General features: G+C 48.6%; 1 protein-coding gene across 2 annotated transcripts in view; it reads right to left on the bottom strand.

The window, feature by feature from the left end:
- Window positions 1-8,272: 8,272 nt before the first annotated feature.
- KIF3B (kinesin family member 3B) overlaps window positions 8,273-17,685 on the bottom strand; it is a 42,420-nt gene continuing 33,007 nt past the window's right edge. For both annotated transcript variants that reach the window (XM_039237750.1, XM_039237749.1), the window contains exons 6-9: window positions 16,192-16,305; window positions 15,402-15,507; window positions 13,064-13,242; window positions 8,273-11,700 (exon numbers count right to left, since the gene is read on the bottom strand). In XM_039237750.1, coding sequence (XP_039093681.1) covers window positions 11,604-11,700; window positions 13,064-13,242; window positions 15,402-15,507; window positions 16,192-16,305 — 496 coding nt within the window. In that variant the 3' untranslated portion in view covers window positions 8,273-11,603. The remainder of the gene's footprint in view (window positions 11,701-13,063; window positions 13,243-15,401; window positions 15,508-16,191; window positions 16,306-17,685) is intronic.

Below are 17,685 nucleotides of genomic sequence, written 5' to 3'. Positions count from 1 at the left end.
ATAGATGAGGCTAATGGGGTTCTGGGACCCTGAAAGAGCCAGACCTGGACCCATTTAGACTAGTGGTCACCTAAGGCACTGCAGCTGGGAGCAAACGGAGCGGCTGCTAATGGGCACTTTTGGGGGTGAGGACACAGGTTTTAAAATTGATCGTGGTAGGGGCGCCTGGGTGGCTTAGTCGGTAAAGCGTCCGACTTTCCCTTAGGTCATGATCTCGCGGTTCATGGGTTCGAGCCCTGCGTCGGGCTCTGTGCTGACTGCCAGCTCAGAGCCTGGAGCCTGTTTCAGTCTGTGACTCCCTCTCTCTCTGACCCTTCCCTGCTCACACTGTGTCTCTCTCTCTCTCTCTCTCTCTCTCCTAGAAATAAATAAAACATTTAAAAATTTTTCTTAAAAAAAAATTGATCGTGGTGGGCCACCTGGATGGCTCGGTCAGTTAAATGTCCAACTCGGGCTCAGGTCATGATCTCACGGTTTGTGAGTTCGAGCCCCGCATGGGGCTCTGTGCTGAGCCTGCCTCAGATCCTGTCTCCCTCTCTCTCTGCCCTGCCCCCACTCATGTACACACTCTCTCTCTCAAAAATAAATAAGTAAAAATAATTTAATAAAAAAAATTGATGGTGGTGATGGCTGCACAGCTCTGTGAGTACACTAAAAACCAGAGAATTACACACTTTAAATGGGTGAACTGGGGGCGCCTGGGTGGCTTAGTCGGTTAAGCGTCCGACTTTCGCTTAGGTCATGATCTCGCGGTTCGTGGGTTCGAGCCCCTCGTTGGGCTCTGTGCTGACTGCCAGCTCAGAGCCTGGAGCCTGTTTCAGTCTGTGACTCCCTCTCTCTCTGACCCTCCTCTGCTCACTCTCTCTCTCTCTCTCTCCTAGAAATAAATAAAAATATTAAAAAAAAATAAATGGGTGAACTGGGTGGTAGGTGAATTATACCTTAATAAAGCCTTTTATTTTGAAAGTGGGGAGGACACATGGAAGGAAGTGGCAGTGGTGGAATTTCCGCTGGCTTCAGATCAAACACTCTGGGAAGGGCTGGTACCACCGTTGCCTCCTCTCCTCTCACTGCTCACACCCAGTTTGCCAGCAACCAACCCACACCCTGAGGTGCCAACCTCTCCTCTCCTCCCCTCTCTCCTCTCCCAGCGCCTGGTCCCAGTCCTGGTCCTCCCCTCAATTAAGGCACCCCTTCAAGCAGTACCTCACCTTGCCCCTTGCTCCCTACCTATTCTCTACAAAGCTGCCAGAGAGATCCTTCTAAAAGCATTTCTGCCAGATTTCCTTCTTTTGCTCAAACGCCTCCAATGGTGTAAAAAATAAAATTCACTTACAATTCAGAATTGAGCCAAGGCCACCTTTCCGACCTCACTGCCCACCAGCCAGTCTTGGCTCCTTGCTGCCCTCAGACACGCTCCCACCTCTGGGCCTCTGCATCATGGTTCCTTTCCCCTGGAATACTCTTCCTCCAGGAGCCGATACCCACGTGCTTGCTCCCTAATTTCCTCGGGGCTCTGCTCAAACGTAACATGACTGTTGCAGAGAAGCCTTCCCTGACTTCCCAGTCTAAGCCAGCACCTCCCCTAGCCTGGCGCTCTCTCACCCCAGACCTGCCTTGTTTTCCTTCAGAGCACTTCTGACACCCGACATAACACATAGTCCTTGTTTGTTTGTTTAAGTAAGCTCTACCCACAGCGTGGGGCTCGAACTCACCACCCTGAAGACACTGCTGTACCACCTGAGCCAGCCAGATGCCCCAACACATGCTACTTTGTTAACCATCTGTCTCTACCACTAGAAAGTGACATTCCTGGGGGCAGGGGCTTTTATCCTGGATCACTGGGACTAGAACAATGCCTAGAACATACTAGATATTCAAAAAATGAATACATTAATCTAATACCAAAACTTTGGCTTCTTTCGCCACCCCTCAGATAATCCAACAAAGAGACTGATCACTGCGTTTCATATGCTCCTTACTTGAGGCACTGGGTGGCTCAGTCAGTTGAGCGTCAGCCTTTGGCTAGGTCATGATCTCAGAGTTCATGAGTTTGAGCCCTGCATCGGGCCCTGTGCTGACAGCTCTGAGCCTGGAGCCTGCTTCAGATTCTATGTTTCCCCCTCTCTACCCCTCCCCTGCTCGTGCCCCTCTCTCTCTCAAAAATGAATACACATTAAAAAAAATTTTAACATGCTCCTTATTCAAATCTGTGACCCTCTCTGCATCCCCTCAGAAGTGCCACTGAACACCTTGAATTGGACTTATTTGTAAATGGCAGCAATTCCCTACCAGACTGGGAGCTCTGGAAAGGCAAGGTCCTGAGCTATATAGCCCATGACACCAAGCGCAGACTTGAATGAATAGCAGACGTAAATCTTTTGTTAACTGGACAAAGAGAAATTTCAAAACCAACAGCAATTTCTCGGCTCCCAAATACAGCCAAGGGACCCCCTTCCAGCCCACCGCACTGAAAAAATGCCTCAGCCCTGTTCCTAGGACACTAAGACCTTGAAGTCAAGTTCAAGTGCTTCTTGGAATTCCTTGGGTAGCTGTGCCAGGGAAAGCTCCCTGCAGAATTGAATTTGCCACCCGAGCCCAGAAAACCTATGTTAACAGCAGGCAAACTTAAAGCAGCACTTAGTGAAATTGCTCTCTGTTATCTCTAAGGGAAATAATAGCATGTGAGGCTGGATTAAGGAGAAAATGCTCAAGTGTAAATAGGGCCATGTTTCACACACACTCACGGGCATGCGTGGGCGTGCATGTGCACGCACACACAGACACAGATACACACACAGGCTTTTGAGGGTTCTCTGTCTTCAGGTTGTGTCACGGAGTCGAGACCCTTCCCAGCCCAGCTCTCATCCTCATTCCCATCACCCCCAGGTCCCCCAATCACCAGGAACCCCCCAGCAGCTACTTCATTTATTCCCTTTGTCTGGCAAGCTCCTCTCTCCTTCCCAGGTGCATGAACCCCTATATTTTCACAGAGCACACCTCGAATGCTGCCTCCTTTGCCAAGGCTTTCTCCACCCCTCCTTCTTGGAGTGCCACATCACCACTTCCCCTGACAGAAAAGCGGCTGTGGGTGTCAGTACACACTGAACCATCCACCTCATAGAAGTGTCAAACTTGGAGAAGACTACAGGACACCCTCGGGGAACTTCCTGTCAAGTGGGGGTTGGGGGGAGACCAAAGCTCAAAAAATACATAATTGTAAGCTGGGAAAAGGGCTAAGAGGGAAACAAGATGAGAGGCTACCATACAGCCAGGTGAAGATGGGGAGAAACTAGAATGGACGCTTGGGGAAGCTTTCTTGGAACGGGGGTCATTAAGCTGGCACCTGATGGATGAGTAGGAGGCAGCCAACCAGGGTGGGGAGAAGTTTCCAGAAAGAGGGCACAGCACATGTGAAGGTGCCAGAGCATGAAAGCAGTTGGTATAACCAAGAAACCAAAAGGAGGGCTTGTATGGCTCCAGCTTCGGAGGGCTGGGAGAGCGGTGCGAGGAGAGGAGGCGGGGCCTTCTTGTGGGTCCTAATGGTGTCCTCAAAGGGTCCAAGTACATTCTCATCCCCATCTCCAGTGCGGAGCAAGACTCGCGGTGCAAAATAGGCATTGAACAAGTTCCTGAGAGCTACGCCACCCCTGGAGGTGCTGGTGAGCAACCTCTCTCTCTGCCCATCCCCCCACTCCAAAAGCAAGTCCCCAGATGGCTCACCTGAGGCACCCAGCAAAGGCTAACCACAATTCTGGTGATAGAAACAGAGGACAAAACAAGCAGCTACAAGAACTACAGTTATGTCCTTGACAAGTGCCACTGACAATGCAGTCGACAGACGTGACCAGCACATGGTCCTTGGAAACCAGAATCTCGGGGTAAACTTAAATCAGATGGCAACTCTAGTATGGGGGAGAGGGGGTGGGCTTGCCAAAATTGCATGCCCAAGACTTGAGCCACTAGTATGAAGCTCAAAACAGTTTCCAGAGCTCACTGTTCTTATTATTCATAGCACTTCTGACAACCAAGTATAGTTTTTTCCCTCCATTCAATGACCAAATCTTTGATTCTTCAGACACCAATGGGGTGTCCTATAAATGACACTCCCTAGTGTCAGCACAGACCCCACAAGTTAAGGGCTCAGTCCAAGGCTGCTCTACTTCAGATGCCAGTTCAAAGTCCCAGGCTGCCACTTATACTTCTGCCCAACTCGAAACTGGCTATACCTTGGGAGTTCCTATGACCCTCTCAGGTTCGATAATTGCTAGAACAGCCTGCAGAACCAACATAGTGTATTGGATACTACTGCCAACTTCTTTTTTTTTTTTTTTAATGTTTTATTTCTGAGAGAGAGAGAGAGAGAGGAGCAGGGGAGGGTCAGAGAGAAAGGGAGACACAGAATCTGAAGCAGGCTCCAGGCTCTGAGCTAGCCATCAGCGCAGAGTCTGACGCGGGGCTTGAACCCATGAACCGTGAGATCACGACCTGAGCCAAAGTCGGACGCTTAACCGACTGAGCCACCCAGGTGCCCCTACTATTGCCAGCTTCTTATAAAGGATGCAACTCAAGGACAGTCACGTGGAAGAGAAGCAAAGTGCGAAGTATGCAGGGAGGGGTGTGGCGTCCCTGTGCTGTCTTCAGAGATGCCACCCTCCCAGCACCTCGATGTGTTCACCAGCCTGGACGTTCTCGGAGCCCTCACCATTTAAGGGCTTTTATGGAGGCTTCATTACATAGGCACGGTTGATTAAATCATTGCCTGTTGGTGACTAACTCACACTCCAGCTCCTCCCCTGGCCCCCAGGTCAGCAGGTGGGGCAGAAAGTTCCAACCCTCTCAGTGACAAGCGATTGGTTCCTCTGGCAACCAGCCCCCATTAGGAAGCTATCTAGGGGCTCACTTAGAGTCATTTTACTTGCATAGCTCAGACAGGGCTGAAAGGAGCTTGTTAGGAATAGAAAAAAATCCTCCTATCACTCACCTGTCACTCAAGAAAGTCCAAGGGTTGTAGAAGCTCTTTAGAGATAAAAACCAAACATCTATTTCTTACTGAATCACACAGCTTTTGTGTAGTTTCTTGATTTTTTTTCTTTTTTTAAGTAACCCAGATGATGAGGGGACAACCTGGTGAGTCACAGGAATTTACAAGTTGCCCAGCCGCGCTGCCCTGTGCCTCCCTAGGAATTAGCCCCTGGTCTATCCAGAATCCTGTCACTTTCAAGAACACACCCATAATTCTTCTTCTTTTTTTTTTTATTTTTTGAAAGAGGCAAGACAGGCAAGAGGGCGAGAGAGAGAGAGGGAGAGAGAGAGAGAGAGAGAGAGAGAGAGAGAATCTTAAGTGGGGTCCATGCCCAGTGCAGAGCCCCATGCAGGGCTCAATCTCACTCTCACTACTATGAGATCATGACCTGAGCTGAAATCACCAAGAGTCGGCCACTTAACTGACTAAGCCACCCAGGCACCCCCACTCAGAATTCTTCAAGTCACACTTTGAACTCTTGCTTTCTGGCTAATGGATTTTGAATTATTCTAAACTAATAATTATTTGGGTTAAGCCAAACTATGGTCTTTAACTTTTTGGAAGAAAAGGGAGTTACAGGAACATTACACATAGTTTGAGGGCACCATGAAGAAACACAATTACAAATCCTTTGCCTAAAGGGGCGCTTGGGTGGCTCAGTTGGTTGAGTATCCGAGTTTGTCTCAGGCCATGATCTCACAGTTCGTGGGTTCAAGCCCCGCGTCGGGCACTGTGCTGGCAGCTCAGAGCTCAGAGCCTGGAGCCTGTTTCAGATTCTGTATCTCTCTCTGACCCTCCCCTGATCACACTGTCTCTCTCTCTCTCTCTTTCTCTCAAAAATGAAACCTTTAAAAAATTAAAAAACAAAACAACCAAATCCTTTGCCTAAGTACATAGGACGCTGTTCTCTTTATGCTCTTTAAATCTGTTGGGTTTTTCTAAAGTCCTATGTTGTCATTTTTCCCCTAATAGTTCCCCGGGCTTCTCTGTAGTGAGGGTAAGAAAGGAACGCAGATATCTCCCTGTGGAGGTATCTGTGGCTTCTCTGTTCTACAAGACCTTCACAAATTCCCTCCCCTCCTCTCTGACCCAGCTAACCACTCACCCCCCTCACCTTTTAAATTGAGCTCTACACCCAACATGGGGCTTGAACTCACAATCCCAAGATCAAGAGTCACATGCTCTACTGACTGAGCCAGCCAGGCGCCCGAAAATCTCTCATCCTTTAGGTCTCTCTGTAAATGCCATTTCTTCAGAAAGCCCTTCCCTTACTTACCCACCTGATCCCCATTAGGAGCCTCTCTTGTAATATGCTATAGTATCCCTTCATGACATCTGTTGTAATTTTTAATTGTGTACTTGTGTGCCTTGTAACAGCCCACCTCCCTCTCCATTAAAGTACAAGTTCTGTGTGGCCAGGGACCCAGACAGTCTTGCTTACATCTATACATCCAGGGCCCAGAGCAGTGTGGCACATAGCAGCTTCTTAACACATATTCGTTAAACGGTTAGCAGCTTTTCTGTGAAGGCTTACATTTTCTAAACATGCCCGGTCATTCCTGGGTACACTGTTCACGGTGTCTTTTGAACACAGGACCCTATCACAGCAATAACCACATTTTTAAATGGCTGCTTCAGTCCACATATTTGTGTGCTGCTCCTTTAAATGCACTGCTAGTCTTCACAATGGCCCTAGAAGGTGGATATTACTACCCCATTTTATAGACAAGGACACCAAGGTAAAAGGTAAATTATTATTTTTTAAAGGGATTTTTAAATTTCTTTTTTTTTCGGGGCGTCTGGGTGGCTCAGTCGGTTGAGCATCTGACTTTGGCTTAGGTCATGATCTCACGGTTTGTGGGTTCGAGCCCCACATCGGGCTCTGTGCTGACAGCTCAGAGCCTGGAGCCTGTCTTCAGATTCTGTGTCTCCCTCTCTCTCTGACCCTCCCCTGCTCACACGCTCTCTCTCTCTCAGAAATAAATAAAAACAGGGGAGCCTGGGGCTCAGTTGGTTAAGCGTCCGACTTTGGCTCAGGTTGTGATCTCACAGTTTGTGGGTTCGAGCCCCGTGTCAGGCTCTGTGCTAACAGCCAGTTCAGAGCCTGGAGCCTGTTTCCAATTCTGTGTCTCCCTCTCTTTCTGACCCTCCCCTGCTCACGTTGTCTCTATCTCTCTCAGAAATAAATAAGACATTAAAAAAAAAAATAAAAACATTTAAAAATTTTTAGATTTCTTTTTTTTTAAGTTTATTTATTTTGAGAGAGAGAGAGAGAGAGAGAGAACGTGCAGAAACAGGGGAGGGACAGAGAGAGGGAGAAAGAATCCCAAGCAGGCTCTGCACTGTCAGTGTGGGGCTCGAACTCACGAACTATGAGATCATGACCTGAGCCGAAACCAAGAGTTGGACGCTCAACTGAATGAGCCACTCAGGCGGCCCGAGAGGTAAATGAAATTCCTCACAGGCACATGGCTAGTAAGCAGACAGGACCAGAACTCAACAGCTCAGAGTCCAGGGTCTGAGCTCCTTCTTCTCAACCCCACCCCGGGGGAACACTTCAAGATGCCTGAGTATATGAGGGACTACAAGACCAACATGTGGCCCATTTTTCTTTTCTTTCTTTCAATGTTTTTTATTTACTTCTGAGAGAGAGAGAGAGAGAGAGAGAGACAGCATGAACATGAGAGGGTCAGAGAGAGAGGGAGATACAGAACATGAAGCAGGCTCCAGGCTCTGAGCTGTCAGCACAGAGCCCAATGTGGGGCTCAAACCCACGAACCATGAGATCATGACCTGAGCCAAAGTCAGACGCTCAACTGACTGAGCCACCCAGGCACCCAGTGGCCCATTTTTCTGATATTTCTTTTTTTATCTGATGGTAAATAACATACAATATGTTTGTGTTTAAAAAAAAAAGGACACATTTTAAAGTATAATATGAAATAAACTTAACACAATTTTAAACACAAAACATAAATGTTCAAAGAAACGTCAGGCCTATTGCGCAGGCCTATCTTGGGCCTCGGTGGAAAAACGTGAGAGGTCCTTCTTGGTCGCTCTTTCTTCATTTTATGTCCCTTTACCTGTCGCTATTTTTTTTTTAATGCCAGGATTCCAACTCAATCTTCATTTCTCATTCCCACCCTCCTTTCACTAGAAAAATTTAAATGTTTAAGGAAAGTGGCTGTGTGGCAGCCAAGGGCGTGTCATTTTCAAGAGCATTAGTCATTTAGGAGGACACCTTTCTGTAGGTACAATAAATCTGATTGATTTTTATTACACATCTTAGTTTAGAATCACTTTTACATTCCTAGACAAAGAGATGATACAAATAAATATCAACTGTAAAACTTAGAGCCCCAAGTATTGGCATGTTCTTTGTCTAAAGGTAGCCAAAGAGAAGGTCAAGATCAATAGCAACTCCAAAGAGCCATAAAGCCCAATGCCTCCTGCCTGCCCCGGGATCACTCTTTTCATAAATAATCTCAAAAGCATTTCATTCAAGAAAACGAGGGCGGGGAGAAAGGTGGCAGATTTCCAAACAGCACCAGGCAAAGCCTTGCGCAGTCGCAGTCGACAATAGCCAGGCCCCCTGTCCATACCCAGTTCCCTCTGAGCATTTTGATTATGGCTTTTAGAGTGTATTAATGGCCCCATTTTTGTCCACCGATGGTGCTGCGATGGCCCAAGGCGTTGTTTACGCGAGCCTCGACCTTAAGTGGGAAACATGAGGCAGCACTGATATCCCACATTCACAGGGAATCGACACTTCTCAAAAGCTTGGCAACAATTCTACATTCAGTGAGGGAGGACTTCCAAGAGTCAGACGGGAAGAGCAGAGAGCGGCCCAGGCCTGAACTGCAGACTCTCTGACGCCCTTGGTCATGGAGGTGTGGGTGGTACAATTCAAGCAGCATGCAGGCATTCGACGGGGAACAATCCAACGGTAGGTCAGAGTCTCAAGAAAGTGCTTCATGCCTATGATTTGTGGCCTTGGGTTCTGAATCCAGGGATGTGGGAGACACGGGACTTGGAAATACAAAGCGAGAGACATTCCTATTGATCAGAGCAAAGAGGGGCTGGCTGAGGGTGGCGCACACAGTCTCAAACTCCTTCTCCCAGATGACCTTCTTAGATCCAATTCAGACTTGCTTCCAGACTTCACTAGCTGCTGCTGGTGTGAAGACCCTCAGATGGCTTGAAACATTCTAGAATGACTGCAGGCACGATAACCTGGTCGGTCCTCTGCACAGCTGGCTCAATTCAGAGCCCAAAGCAGCAGCCTTCTGGTAGCAGTAGACATTCTCCTGTCAGTTCTACTCAAATATTTATCGGATCCGTTTGGAGAGAAGAAAAGCACCGGAGACTGTGTGGGGAGGGACTGCGTCACCTCCTCGCAGGTGTTCTACTTTTGTTTCCACAGACCACCGGACGAACGCAGCCGCGTGTAAGGCAAGCTTGTTTTAATAATCCTGCCTGTCGACTTGCCTTTCTTCTTTCACCTTCTTAGAGAGTCCCACAGTCACTCAACCACCCCCGCTCCGAGCCACCACCCTGAGACATCAGCATCAAGGTACAGTGTTAACTGCAGCGTTCAGTTCTCAGATTTGCTAGATGAATATTTTCCGCCTATGGAATTCAGACTAGCTTTGAGGGAATGTGGTGCAGGAGACAGGTGTCACTGGCAGATAACCATCTTAGACTGTCCACCTCATCATCTGGTTCCTACTCACACAGGTAAATCTTAATAAATAAGAAGCAGGGCTTGATCCCGAAAAAGATGAAGGAAGGCTCCATTATGCTCTGGGAATTGCTGAAAAGGGCCCCAGGTTCAGAAAGAACGGCGACTAAAAAGGAGAGGGACTGCCAGATGCCAGCTCTCCATCTGTGGACTGCTAAGACATTGCACTTGGTACCTCCTCTTTCCCACAGGTTCTGATCCAGAAATGTGCCCCGGGAACTGAGCAGCGGAGTTAAAATTTAACTCAAGGCCCACCTGAGTCACCACCTTCCTGGGGCACCATGCCAGCAAGGTGCACCCGGGTGGCAGACCTGGGGACTCCTACTGTCCCCTCAGGCTTGGCTCGTGGACTCAGACACTCACATGGGAGCGCTTCCAGCCTGGATTAGTCACTCAATGGGCCTTTAATACAGACAAAGGCAACAACTGCACATTAGTGTATTTCTCAACCTGGACGAGTCCTTGGTCTCTCTCTTACAGACACACACGGACACACTCAAAGGACACAGGCACCACTGTGCTTGCACACCCACACACACTTATGAGCTGCTCTCGGGGGGGAAATGAGTAACATTCACCTAATGACCAACATAAAATGAAGCTCTGAATTTCAGTAACACAAAGAACTAAAACTTACAGACCAAACTAGTATATGTAAACGGGGATCCCTAACTCTTTCCTCCGAGCCTATTCGATCACGCCGCCACTGCTGGCCCCCACCTCAGGCTCTGGCTGCGCGCAGCCACAGCTCTAGGCGTTCTGCTGAAGGCAGGCAGGACTCCTTTGCTCCCATCCGTTATACCTTCCTCTCCCACTGCCCCGAGTCTCACGTCTCTGTCTCTGCGCTGCCTGGTCACCCTTATGCAAATGTGGAACAAAGTGGGGAATTCCAAAGTGCCACTGTATGTCTCGTCCCCCCAGCTCTTGTCCCACTAGAGAAAGCAGAGCCAACCTCCCTTTTCCCACAAAACAGGCCCACGGCTGGGCGCGCTCCGGAGGCAGAGGATGGGCCTGGCCAGGGACCCTTGGAGGAGGCGTGCAAGGGAAGAGATGGTGACAAATGAAGAGTAAAGTGACATAGTGTATGGACGTGGCATCAGCTTACAGATTGACATCTTTGACAGGATGGTCGTGGTTTTAAGGTTTTTAAGAAGCTGTTTCCCTCAACTCTCCAAGGAGGCAAAGGGAATGTTATTTCTATTGCTTCCAACATTCATAGAAAAACATTTCCTTATTCAGCAGATCCCCAATGGCAGATCCCCTTCTTACTGAGGTGCTCGGATCGTGCCTATCGGGGGCTTGGATCCATAAGAGGATTCTCATTCTACCTACAGGAACGAGCACCTCTTCAAGTTCTAGGGCATTTACTTTTCAACCTCACTGTCATTTTATCCTGAGGCTGCAAAGACTTGGTCCTGCTCAGGTGGACTCCTGATTCTGCCCTGTTGTTCACTAAGAAAGGAACCCAGTACAAAGAACAGGCTAGAAAAGGAGAGGGGGGAGGAAGGGGGGTTAAGGGAAGGGAGAGGAGAGAAAGGCAAGGGAGAAGGGAAGCAAGGTCACTGGTCATTCTCTTGCTTTCCACTTGGACTATCACACTTTACCTTACCCATGCATTTCTGAGATGCTAATTAAAGGGCGTTTCCCAGAGTTGCTGAGTGCCAGGTGAGGACCAGCACGTTTCGACCAGATTCGGGTGGTTCATCTGCAAAGAGGCCATAGCTTCTCCCCAGGGGCATGGTTGAGTTTGGGCTTGGGTCCTCTCGGCGGGTTCTTGATAGTCTCTTCTCTCAGAAGGCAAATGCTATATACACCCTGGGAGAGGGGGAACTGGCTTTATTTTGGAACCAGCCCTCGAGACTGTGGATAAAGCTGAGAGGCGGGGACTCCCGAGGAAGAGGAGGAGGATCCCGACTTCCTTCCGCTTTTGGGCCTGCAAAAGTCAAGCACATGTTTACATTTACCGTCCTGTCTCTGTCTCTGTCACAGATTGGATACCCTCCCTCACCAAGGACCCTGGGCCTTTCCTCAGTGGCCTGAGAGCCAGTATACTTTCAACTGTAAAACCGCCGGGACTTGCAGCACCTGAGCCCTCGATGCGTGGCCAAGGTGTGGCACCGCAGGGAAAGGACCTGGTTCTCAGAACCTGTTCTTCCATTTAAACCAGATCTTGACTGGGGCGCCTGGGTGGCTCAGTCGGTTGAGCATCTGGCTTCGGCTCAGGTCATGATCTCACAGTTCATGGGTTTGAGCCCCTATGCTGACAGTTCAGAGCCTGGAGCCTGTTTCAGATTCTGTGTCTTCCTCTCTCTCTGACCCTCCCCTCCTCACGCTGTCTCTCTCTCTCTCTCTCAGAAATAAGTAAAACATTTAAAAAATAAATAAATAGGGGCTCCTGGGTGGCTTAGTCGGTTAAGCGTCCGACTTTCGCTTAGGTCATGATCTCACGGTTCGTGGGTTCGAGCCCCGCGTCGGGCTCTGTGCTGACTGCCAGCTCAGAGCCTGGAGCCTGTTTCAGTCTGTGACTCCCTCTCTCTCTGACCCTCCCCTGCTCATGCTGTCTCTCTCTCTCTCTCCTAGAAATAAATAAAACGTTAAAAAAAAATTTTTTTTTTTAAATAAATAAATAAAAACAGACCTTGACTGTCTTCTCCAAATTGGTAAAAAATATTAGGTCTGCAGGTAGAGTTTCTTCCGTTTTTGGTTTTTTACCTATTTGTTTTCCTTAAACTTCTAATTCAAAATTTAATAAAGTAGAATTTCTAATTTAGCATTGAATTAAGTACTTGGTTATTCAACAGCTTATTTAAGCGAGGCAAATTCAGCATTGAGGCTCAGAGCCTGGGGGGATTCAGATACATCTAGGTTTATACCTCGGCTCTGTACTGACATCCTTGAATGTGGCTACTTTCTCAAACTCTCTAAGACTCCGTTTTCTAAACTATAAAATGGGATTGATGATGATATTTCCCTTTTCGTCTTCGCGGGAAATCACGAAGAGAATTTTTTTAAGCACCAGAACTGCCTAGTACCTGGTGGGGACCAAACGACTGTCCCCTACTTCACTAGAACCCATGCTCCCTATGGTAGGAAATGGCCACATGGGGCATCTGGGTATTCATTACACTTGGCATAATGCCTGAGCCATAAAGATTTGTGGAACAAATGGATAAATGTAGGAGCAACATGGCAATACCTTCTGGCGTGTTCTGTGAAGCCTTCCACGATAAACCCCGGCCTTCATTTGTCCTTGTTCAAACATGTCCTGTTTAACCCCAGGTCATCAAGTCACTCACCTGGCCTTGGATTTCTTATTTGCAGTGCTTTCAAAGGACGATGCATCCACCTGTATCTCATCTTCATCCTGCAGAGCTGCGTCCAGGGCAGCCTGGACCTTGGGGGCGATGGCAGGGCCCTCGTAGTCTCTGGTGGTCCGGCTGGGCATGTCCAGCTCTAACAGCACGATGTTTTCTGCCTGCAGAAACCACAGCCGTAACCAGCGAGGCCAGCCCCCGACCAGACACGGGGAGCACACGCAATCTAGACCCCCTCCAAAACCCAGAACGGCGGCCCCCTCGCTACTCCGAGGCTACCAAGAGACTGCAGAGACACAGTTTTATAATGTTTTTCCTGGGGAGGGTACAGATGGTTTTTATCTTCTTCTCTAGGCTTTCCTTTAGTTCCTTAAAAGAGAATTTTTGTAAAAAGCGAACATGTAGTATACCCTAAGGGGAATCATCAGGGAAGAAGAGTAAGTAGAACCCATTTACGGCAAACGATGTGAAAATATAAAGAAGTCTAAAGAAGATCGTAATCACTGATAATCTCACCACCCGCAGCAGCTCTGATGAACCTTCCGGTTGCTGAGGGGAGGAGGGAGGCCTGGAGTACATATACCGAGGGTGTGTGGCGCTGTGCACATGTAACCACATTTTAAGAATCATCCCGGGCCCTGCCTTGTAACTGGCCTTACGGCTGGATTCCATCAGCTGATATCCTGTGGCGGGCCTTTCCCCGCCTCCAGCACACCGAGCGAGTGTGGAGAGGGAGGGGCGCCCAGGGAGCCCATCTCCCCCTCCTGTTCCTCCTGCCCAGTGCAGCGCAGGCCCCAGAGTCCAGAAGGGGCAGGAGGCTGCCGCCACGGGGAAAAGGTGGAGAGACGGAGCGGCAGCTTCCATCGACCTCATGTATGGAGATGCTGCTTGAAACCTCTCTTAATGGACTGGGTCCACTGCTAAAAACACCGGACAGCCACTGCTTTGAATTTCACCTTTGGATCACGTCAGGCCCCTGGAAACCCACACATTTGGATGTGTAGGCTTTGAAATAATGTTGTTTTGAGACATGAAAAAATGGACAAGGTGTGAACCCTCTGAACCTGCTAAAGAAATGCTTCTGAGGACTCTGCCTGATATGTCCTTCACCTTCCACTAGAGAAAACGCCACCTGATGTACCTTTTCTGCTTTTGCCTCCTTTATTTTAAATAACTTGGCACCAGGGAAAACAGCACCTGACGAACTAATTAATCCCCATCTGTTTTGCTCTGGTGGCCAAGGGAGACTCAAAAACAGTTTCAATTTTTCAAGTGAAAATTTTTCATTAAAAAAAATAATACAGGTTTCCCCCCAATATAAAATATAGATAAGCAAGGGCGCCTGGGTGGCCCAGTTGGTTAAGCAGCCGACTTTTGGCTCAGGTCCTGATCTCACGTTTCGTGAGATAGAGCCCCGCATAGGGCCTGCTTGGGATTTTCTCTCTCTCCTCCCTGTCCCTCCCCCTGCTCAAGTATGTGTGTGTGTGTGCACATGCTTGTTCTCTCTCTCTCTCAAAATAAAGTTTAAAATACAGATAAGCAAAAAGAAGGCAATTTAAATTGAGTGCACGTCCATTAACCAGAGATGATCAGTTCATATTTGGATATGTTTTGCAGCTCATTTTATTCAGATGTAAACCTCCAGTACCAATTGTTTTACACCTTAACAATACATTTGTGTCTCCTGGTTCATCCACTTACCAGACACCTGCTAAGCCACAGGACCTGCTGCATAGAGGAGGTGGGAGGGTTCAATTAGAGAAACCAATAAAGGGCTGAGTGCATGCCTGGCATACAGCAAGCACTTATAAATAGAAACTCATACAGGATTATTACTGTAAAATACGTTTGGGTCGCTAAATAGTCCTCAATTATGTCACTTTAAATAACTGCCTGACTGAGCCACCTTCCGTTAAATGGACGTACCGGAAGTTCCTTAACTCCTCTCCATCTCCTGTCATTACTCACCGGCACTCCCGCCAGCCTTCACACGGGGCCATTTGCAGGCTTTGTGTCGATGTTTATTGGCCATTATGGACAGTGTGTTTGTACGCTCCTCCTTCCCTAGCCCTAGTTTTCTAAATCTCATTCTATTTTACCTCTTTATTCATAAGTATTTGTTCTTTTTAGTTGCTATTTATTTAGTGGATTTCTTTACTATTTGGTATAATTGTTATGTTAACATAAATGTTGTCAGAAACCTCTGCAAAGAGTCAGGATACAAACTCTGTAACTCTGCAGAATGGTGCATAAGGGTTTATATAAATCTAAACTCCTCGAAGAGAGAGAGAGGAGAGAAACACATGGATGCTCTTCTCACCCTGTATCGCGCCTCTGGACGAATCATCATGGACATCCTTGCATGTTGGCTCAACGGTCTCTTGTATCCCACAGCTGAGACTGGCCGCTTCATCATCTGCTGGTTCCTGGAAATGGACTGCAGTGGTTAAAGCCCTGGCTGGGGTGTGTCCCACAGTCCCAGGACCGTCCTGTGGAGCCAACTCTCAGAAGATGCTGAGCCTAGTTAGACAGAACCTGAACCTAGTAAAGCCCCGGACTGAAGGCTGCCAGGCAAATGGGGCAGGAGCTGCTGCTATTTTCTGTCGGAGCCGCATTCGGATTCAAATGTTGAGCGTCCTGCATCTCTTAGGCTGGAAGGGATGATTCCTCAGCCAGTTCTTAGATGGCAGGCGGAAAAGCACGGCTGTCAGTGTTCCCCACCCACCCCCAAACCCCCGTCCCTGGCAGACGGTCACCCATGATTCCTGCAAGACCCAGGCGTAGACTGAGAATTTCCTCAACACCGCGTCAGACTGCCACACAAGAGGGCACCCAGACGCCCCTCATCTGGCCTAGCACACTTCAGTTGACAGCTGAGGAACAGAAATTCAGGAACTTGGGCAAGGTCGTGAGTTCACAGTGGTAGTCTCCCAATTCCTAACACCATTCTGCCATCTTTTACCTCAGGGACCTTGGCAGTCACAGGGTCAGAGATATGGTGGGTTCCAATTCAAATGATTCACACTGTGTTCCTACCAAATCCCTCAGGTCAAGGGCAGCTTATCAACATTCTTTCCCTCCTCCCCACCTTACAGTCAAGAGGGACTTACTCCAGTCTGGTTATAGGATGTAGTTTCCAATGATCTTCCTCTTCGTCAAAGAAGGATCTATTCATAATTTTACTTTTTTCTTCCAGGGGGATAAAGTTTTCTATAATAAGATGCCTGTAAGAACACACACATGAGTGAACACAGGTAGAGAAAGAATGTAGACGGAGTACTGGCTACCTGGTCCCATGTGTGGGAAGTCATGAGATGAGAGGCAAGCCGCTCAGCAAACCTTTACTGGGCAGGCGCTATGGGCCCCCATCATACAGAGAGCTGGGGTACAGACATGAATGACACTTGGTCCCTGCCTGAGACGGTGAGGTAACGGTGCGGCCGTCTTAGCTATGACAGGGGCCAACAGTGGGCTGCCCCAGGACCACAGAGAGGTCACTTCTGCCCGAGGAGGAGCGGCTTGAAGAGGTGAAAGGACTGCAGAAGAACGACCGTGCCTGGGCCATATCGGAGTGGAAACTGAAGCATCTTTGAGAGGGCCACAGTACTGCCAACCCAGCACATTAACTCCCAAAATATTGAAAACCGATTAGGAGTTAAATAGCCTTCTTCTAATCCCGTGGATTGTTGCCCAAGCTAGAAAATTCTCTGTTACCATCACCAGGACAGAGAGCAAGACTGAGGGGATTTCAGTCCCTTAGACCACTGAGAATAAGGACCATTCCTGAAAAGAGTCTCTGCCTCAGGAGTGCCGGGGAACACGGCAAACAATGAAACTGGAACCCGTGGGGTTGGGCCTCTCCAGGATGAGGACTGCCCCCTGCCACATCTCTGGATTCAGGCTTTCAAAACCTCAGGTCAGGGGCGCCTGGGTGGCTCAGTCAGTTGAGCATCCGACTTTGGCTCAGGTCACGATCTCACGGTTCATGGGTTCGAGCCCCGCGTCAGGCTCTGGGCTGGAGCCTGCTTTGGATTCTGTGTCTCCCTCTCTCTCTGCCTCCCCACCCCCATCACTCACACACACACACTCTCTCTCTCTCTCTCAAAAATAAATAAAACATTAAAAAAAAAGAAAGAAAGAAAAATTCCAGAGGCCTCCTACCCACTCCCTACATAATACTGAGGCTCCAAGAAGCTAACTGATTGCCAACCATGGGGCCATCTTAAAGAAAATAGGAGGCTTCAGGGCTGGGAGCAAGAGCACCCAACACCTCAGCCTAGGGGGCACTCCAAGGCTTAGAACTTGGGAGACCCTGAAGTGTGGGTGCATGGTGCTGTCCTACAAATCTTGCTAAATCGGCAAATCAGGAACACTCAGAAAATCAGAAGTCCTCCAGGGGCACCTGGGTGGCTCAGTCGGTTAAGCGTCCAACTTCAGCTCAGGTCATGATCTTATGGCTCATGAGTTTGAGCCTCACGTCGGGCTCTCTGCTGTCAGCATGGAGCCTGCTTTAGATCCTCTGTCCCCTCCCTGTCCCTTCTGGATCCTCTGTCTCCTCTTTGTCCCTCTCTCCCCTTCCCTCCCTCTCAAAAATAAACAAACAT

Source organism: Hyaena hyaena, unplaced genomic scaffold (assembly GCF_003009895.1).
Source record: "Hyaena hyaena isolate Hyena2069 unplaced genomic scaffold, ASM300989v1 scaffold_131, whole genome shotgun sequence".
Classification (NCBI taxonomy): domain Eukaryota; kingdom Metazoa; phylum Chordata; class Mammalia; order Carnivora; family Hyaenidae; genus Hyaena; species Hyaena hyaena.
Note: the sequence above shows the minus strand (reverse complement) of the source record. Positions and strands in the feature narration are given on the sequence as shown.